This window comes from Notothenia coriiceps, unplaced genomic scaffold, assembly GCF_000735185.1.
Source record: "Notothenia coriiceps isolate Sejong01 unplaced genomic scaffold, NC01 NC01_scaffold00006140, whole genome shotgun sequence".
Lineage (NCBI taxonomy): Eukaryota > Metazoa > Chordata > Actinopteri > Perciformes > Nototheniidae > Notothenia > Notothenia coriiceps.
The window spans coordinates 181,864-188,983 of record NW_011338841.1 but is presented as its reverse complement, the minus strand read 5'-3'; the positions used below and the strand labels follow the sequence as shown (position 1 = coordinate 188,983).

The 7,120-nt window shown below is 38.2% G+C and overlaps 1 protein-coding gene across 1 annotated transcript; it reads left to right on the top strand.

The window, feature by feature from the left end:
- Positions 1–1,397: 1,397 nt before the first annotated feature.
- cartl (cocaine- and amphetamine-regulated transcript-like) lies at positions 1,398–3,773 on the top strand. The gene is made up of 3 exons (XM_010768961.1): positions 1,398–1,717; positions 2,826–2,903; positions 3,417–3,773. Exons 1-3 carry the CDS (start codon positions 1,409–1,411, stop codon positions 3,522–3,524), a joined length of 495 nt encoding a protein of 164 aa, XP_010767263.1. The 5' UTR covers positions 1,398–1,408; the 3' UTR covers positions 3,525–3,773.
- The last annotated feature ends 3,347 nt before the right edge of the window (positions 3,774–7,120 follow it).

The following is a 7,120-nucleotide window of genomic DNA, read 5'->3' as shown; positions in this document are numbered from 1 at the left end:
ATCTGCCCCAAAACAAATAAAAGCAAATGCTTTTCTTTACTCTCTGTGTCTGTTTACATCTGGTGATCCGAATTGCAATCCCATCTCTTTTCCGAAAAACATGGTGGGTGAGTGATCTGCCCCAAAACAAATAAAAGCAAATGCTTTTCTTTACTCTCTGTGTCTGTTTACATCTGGTGATCCGAATTGCAATGTATTTAAAAAAAACAAAAAAAACATAAAATCTGTTTTTAAATAAAGAATGTAAATGCCACTGCAGTACAAAGTTTACTATTTACGGAAAAGGTTTCTAATTTTTAGGTTTTCTGAGATGATGCTCAATTTATTGATTTAATAAAATGTAAAGTGAGTCTGGAGTCATGAGTACGGTGGCTGACAGGGGCAAATAAACTACAACGGCCCAAAACGGAAGCTCTGCATAAACTAGCTTTTTAGGTACATTTCCAGTGACAGGGATTATTGGCAAATGTATCCCCGAACGTCAACAAGCGTCCGGTCCCAGCTGTGTGCATCACTTTAAGAGTCCCTGTTTCCAATAGTGTTTTGAGCTTTTATTTTTTATTTGCATTGTTTTGTATCTGCGACACACACTTAACCCTGTGAGTTGGTGAAGATGTTTCTTCATTTGCATGTGTTTCGGCATATTGATGTTTTTATGTCTGCATTGCTTTATAAAGTTTCTCCTAATGGGCCGTTGTAGCACGTTGGCCCCTGTCAGCCACCACATTTGAGGCTTCAGTTTATACCTTTCATTATAGGGAGGTTTTTTTCCAGATGAAAGTTCAGGCTTTGGAGTAATTCAGCTTGTTAATGCAAAAATAAACGTTTTAGTAATCATGCATCTTGAATCAGATAGCATTTTTAAGTCAATTTAAACTGTGATGCCATTCATAATGATTAAACTCTTCAAAAACAACATTAAAATAGCACTAATAGAAACATTAAATAGCACTCTGTTTCATTCATACACTAGGAAAATACCTTCACATTCAAAGAAAAAGTTCCTCTTATATTAAACATTCTAAATGGATTTGTGTTGTCTTTCTTAAGCAATTTATTGGGCGGATATGAATCTTAATATTTACACTGAATGCCTTTATTTATTTTACTTACATTTTGTAGTGTATTTCTACACTATCATAATTAAATATATAAAAGTGCTGTTTCCGATCTTTGATAGATGAACTTGTTCATTACAGCTAGAGATCTTAACCTATTATTCCATGTCAATATCTTTAAGTATTAGTTCCTCAGTCAGTACCTTACTTTAGTACAGTACTTGAGTACTTTCCACCACTGCAGAGAAGACGAGTTTCAAATAAATATATTCACATAATCTGGAAAGCTAATATAATTTAGAAGACAGAGTGTGTTGGATTTCTCCACCCTGCAGCCCAGGCTCTCCTGCATGTTCCTCCTGCAGTGGCCTCTCGGGCGGGGCTATGCGAGCCCATATAAGAGTGGTGGATGTCCGGTGGTTGGAGGGAGATCTCCTGTGGACCGGCAACGACTCTCTGCTCCACCACCACTGATCTGCTGCCTCTTGCCAGGACCCCCGCCCTCCTCCTCCGGCAGCACCACGGATAGCTCCGGGATGCTCCGCGGGATGCTGTTCCTCGGCCTGCTCTCCGTCCTGTGTCACGGCCAGGCGTCACAGGAAGTGTCCGCCGAGGACTTGAGAGCGGACAGACCCGAGCCGGCCACAGACAGAGACCTGGTCAGTATCTGGACATGCTCCACCCGTGTTGATTTATGGAGAAAAGTTAATAGTGTGGTTCAAAAGATAAAGATCCCTGAAGCTAAACTTTTGCAGAATGAACAACCTGTTGAAGATTGTGTATATGCAAGTGTCTATCAGATTTAGCTTTTTTTTTTGCAAAAGTGTGTGCAAAAAGCCTTTGGACATCCCCTGTTTATTTTCTTTGGATTTTATAGAATATTTATTTCCCTGCAAAAGAGGAAACATTCACAGAAATATACCATTATTAAATCTATGTGTTATAGTTATACACAATAGATTGACAGTCAACATACATAAACGTTTTATGATAGGAATTCAAACGTTGGTTGTACTTGGTCTTTAAAATGAGGATGCATGTGGAGTTTTCATTGAAATGTACTCATGTATTGGTCAGAGGTTATTTTTTCAACCTTATTTTAACACTGATTTTCCACCTAAACTCTACCTACCCATCATACTGCAGCTAATCTATGTTCAAACCCACACTCCATTGTTTTAACTTCTGGTACAAATCCATCAAATGGAACTTTGGTAAATGTGTGTAAAAGATGAACAATATAAAAAATGGCACAATGGTTTTAATTGGGTCCTCAATAAAGAATTACAGACACAGAACACTGGCCTACAGTTTAAAAAAGTATATTATTAATTGAAAGAAACCTAACTGGACCCCCCTGTTGTGTTTGTGTCCCCCCCACCGCCACCCCACCCTTATTTTGGTGTTCCCTGTACATTTTGGCCATTCTGTTTTAACTGCTCTAAATGTATTAATCACATTTATCATCAACATATTTTCATAACACCCTTTTACTATGTCTCAGACTACTGGTGTCCATGAATAACTGCAGTGAATATACAGAATCAATGTTATATGTTATGCCTGCTGTGGAGGATATCATAAGGCCTTGAAGCAATCAAATCAAACAATATTTATGATGATGAAAGTAGTACATACATATATGATTTGACCCGAACCAACAGGAGGGTTACGTTGATATTTAAATGTTTTAGATATGAACTTTCACAAACAGCTTGAATTGGATACATTTGTCTATTTTTTTGCAATCTATTCTTTGCTGAGCAGATCGAAGCACTGGAGGCTCTGCTGGGCAGGATGCATGACCGGAGTCCTTCCACTGAAAAGAGAGGAACCATCGCACTGGTAACGTCATTATTTATGGATGCAGCAATACCTTATGTCCCTATAATTTTGTAATTTAAAGATTAGTGTAAGACATTCCTATACATTGTGTGCAAAACTCCATCACTGCTGTTAAATTAAACCAGTAATTAAAAGATAAGGAGAAAAGTGTTTTACTTGGCGCAATTACAGCCTTGCTGCCCGACTCCAATTAGCTGAAAGAGAGCAATTTAAAGCTTTAATCCTTCTGAAGTGAGACAAAACCAGCTAATGAACAAGACTTAATTATTCCTCTGAAAAATGCTGGAATGATTAACATGTCACCCTCTTTCTCTTGTGTCATACATCAGAAGAAGAACTGAGAATAGGAACAATGACTCAAATCTAATATACTGTATAATGGAAAGACCTTAAGGTGTCAATTAATATTAATAATGAAGTACTTCCTGCCAGTGTTGCCAATCCTCTTTGGAAATTGAACAACCTTTTTCAAAGTTTTTATTGTTTATTAATGTCCTCTCCACCTCCCCTCAGTGCGGGATGGGGGACCGGTGTGCCATGAAGTTCGGGCCCCGCATCGGGAAGCTGTGTGACTGCGGCCGAGGAGCCAACTGCAACTCCTACCTGCTCAAGTGCATCTGAAACACTGAGGACTTTCATTTCGTTTTCCACAAACCCAGCATCACTTGTGCAGGACAAAACATCCTCTATGCCCTCAGGAGGCTTCAATAAACTGAGTGGAACATCATCTCAGTGTCTAACTTCATCATTTATATCCGTTATGCAGCGTCGCTGTTTGGGCAGCTGCTTGCCTGAGGATAAGCATGGATTTTGTAATGATGACTGATAATTGACGGCTGCATGTAAATGTTTTATGTTCAATAAACAAATGTATCAACAACTCTTATGTTTTTTATTAGTCAATGTTTACTCGTAGGATTGCAAGCTCCATTTTGCCGTATTCATTTGAGGGATGAATCAAGTTTTGATTTTTTTTTAAAAACATATATAAATTCTGAAATGTTATGGTAACTTTTTGTCCATATTGGGGCTTTAGACATAGTATCTTGGATTTGTATTAATCTATTTTCTGGTGACCCTTTTCTTAAAATTAAGAAATTATGGGATCAAATCAAATAAAAAACAACATAATATAAAACTCTTCAGCAGAAAGCAGATAGATATTCATTTATACACCACAATACAACAATGTTTAAATTATTTAAATGCAATTTAATGGTTTAAACACATGAAAATGCTTTAGGTTTTCCATTAAGAATGGGAAATGTCAACATAAATGCTTTGACCTCATGAAAAGTTTGCACTGCCCCCATAACAGGATACATGAAGTGTTCAGCTGAAATATAAATGAGAGCTTTTGACAGTCTGTCAGTAATCCTGGACATGTCTGTCATTTAGAAATAATAATCAAGTCAGCTGTCTCAGGCTTCTCACCTATTGAAGGCGTTTCAATCTGCTCTGTTTTCTGAGTGATCACTTCAGAGTTAAGTTTCTAAACTGGCTTATTATGGCATAGCTGGAAAAGGACTTAGATACTTAAAATGAGTGAAAGTAGTCAAACCAAAGTGTAGGAAAACAGATTAATAAAATATGAAATGTCTTGCATTAAAACAAAGTAATTACACAACATATAAGAATGTATTGCAACAGTACAGGAATTAGGTCAAACAAAATCATAAAAAGAAGTAAAAACATAACAGCGAATAATCTATATTGCCAAACAAAAAGATAGTCCGACAATCTGTGAAAGTGTCTGTGAAGAAAATATATTTTAAATAGTTTACATACAACATTTAAAAATGTCTGAAATGTAACACAGGATGAGGAAACTGAAGAGACCTTGCCTCGCTTATATGATGTTTCCCAATAAATCACACCACTATCAACTCCATCGTTGATTGACTCTACTTTAAAAAAGAAGCCCATGTTCTGTAACAAAGATGAAAACATTATATTAAAGGTCACCTATCATGCTATTTTTAGGCAATAGCATAGGTCTCAGAAATAAAAAATATATAAAAAACATGTCTATGAAGTGTTTTGGTCAAAAAACCAAACAGATCGACCATTCTAGCCATGCCTCATATCCCTCTATTTCACTTTCTGTTCCAAAAGTGCTGATTCTGGGTATAAACAGGTCTCTCTTGAGAATGAGACCCTGTGTCTCAATGAGATGTTCACCTGTATAAATAAAGGTTTTTTAAACTGAAAAATAAATAAAAGTAAGAGGGGGCGGAGCATATGCCGGCTCATGCGGGACCTGGCAGATACTGTCTAAAATGCTGCGGTGATGAAACGCAACGATTATTAGATCAATGATTATTTAAAAAGCTCCTTATATCCGTTAGCTTGGCTAGTTAGCACCATATGCTAACCACAACGATCTCTGGTAGATACCCACCGGTGCTCGAGCTCTCGCGCACGCACACAAAATGGCTCGTGCCACACACACACAGAGCAGAGCTTGAATGAAACACAGAGACCCAGAAGTAAGCTACTTGTACTCACGAGGTCTATTATTTGCAGAATCCCTATCGCTGTCAGTTGGTTTTGATTGAGTGTCCACACATGGACGTTTAAGGACTAAAAAACGATCAATTTTTGACTTTGCTGTTAGCAAATAATTTGGCACTCTAGCTAACAGGAAGTCACTCAAGTGTCACAAAGTAATTTAGCCTATGGATAGGTCAAAAATCGAATGGGTGCTGGCCATTGGCCTAATCATATCACCTGTGTTGGCTTTATGTTTTTGGTCAAACATTTGTTTGTTTCACATTTGCATTGATGTAATCAATACTTTTTCTAATTTCATTTAATAAAAATAATAATAATTTTCCAAAAAAACCGAAAAAACAAAAAAAAACATTTCTTGGGGGTGCTTAGGGGGTGCTTTGGCAATCCTGGGGGGTGCTTCAGCACCCCCTAGCTCCCCCTGGCGCCTCCCCTGCGTAGCCATGATGATAATTATGTCTTACCTTTGTTGTTTTGTGATCAAAAGTTGTGTTCAAGGGCATAACAACGGTTAATCCAATGTCTGTGTAACTTTAAAATGATTACTGATAATCCATAATTACAATTATAAATAATAAACGCAATAAACGGATCGTTAGCCGACCGGAGCTTCCGGTTTAGGAGATGCGCACGCAGCGTCTCGTTTTAACTGAACAATGGTCATGTTTACATGGATTCATGAACTGCCCCTAATTACCGCCCCCCTTCCAGAGACACACTGTCAAACACACTCATGCCTGCTTGGTATGACATTGAAAGAGTTACNTTTTTAAATAATGGGACACAAGGGTTCGGTCCGGATTGATTTGCAGTTCGGTCCGGATCCGGACCTTGGTCTGGAGTTTGAGAAGCCCTGGTTTAAAGCGATCACGCTTTAAACCAGGGCTTCTCAAACTCCAGACCAAGGTCCGGATCCGGACCGAACTGCAAATCAATCCGGACCGAACCCTTGTGTCCCATTATTTAAAAATAAATAAATAAATTGATGTATGTAATGTAAATTAAAGTGGACCTATTTTGCTATATTGGACCTATTATGCTATATTGTAAACATATATTGTAGGGCCATACCTATACAAAACATGTCTGTGAAGTTTTTTGCTTAAAATACCAAACAGATCACCCATTGTAGCCATGCCTCATACTGCTCAAACACCTCTTTTGCAGCCCTGTTAGAGAAACGTGGATTTTGGGTCCTTAGCTTTAAAAAAATAAAAAGAGGAGGCGGCGCTAATGCCTGATCAGAATTCTACCGGAGATAAAGTTAAATTATGCTGTGATAAAACGCCATCCTGTTCTAAACCACATCAAAGATTACATTTTCTGAAACAGTATGGAGCTCAAATGCTTTTTCTCTTGCGGGTTTATCACAAGGTGAGTTCTTTTTTTTATTTCCTGCTTTTTAAACACAAGTGCTCTCCAGTACAGGTTAGCTCTGAGTGTTAGCGACGCTTGCTAATGTAAACAAAGACGAGATTACGTCCAAAACATGTCAGGCATTGTTTCTGATAGCAACTTTGTGTGGGTACGCTGCCGATTTGACGTCAGATCGGCAGCAAATCTGTACCCGCTCGTTGTACCCCTGTTTTTAAAAAGATTTGGGTACGGAGGAAAAGAGAGAGGGTTTTATTGTCTGACGCTGCGTGAGTTCAACATGAACATGAAACACCCTCAAGGGGGCCCCATGCGAGCCGAAAACCTTGTTG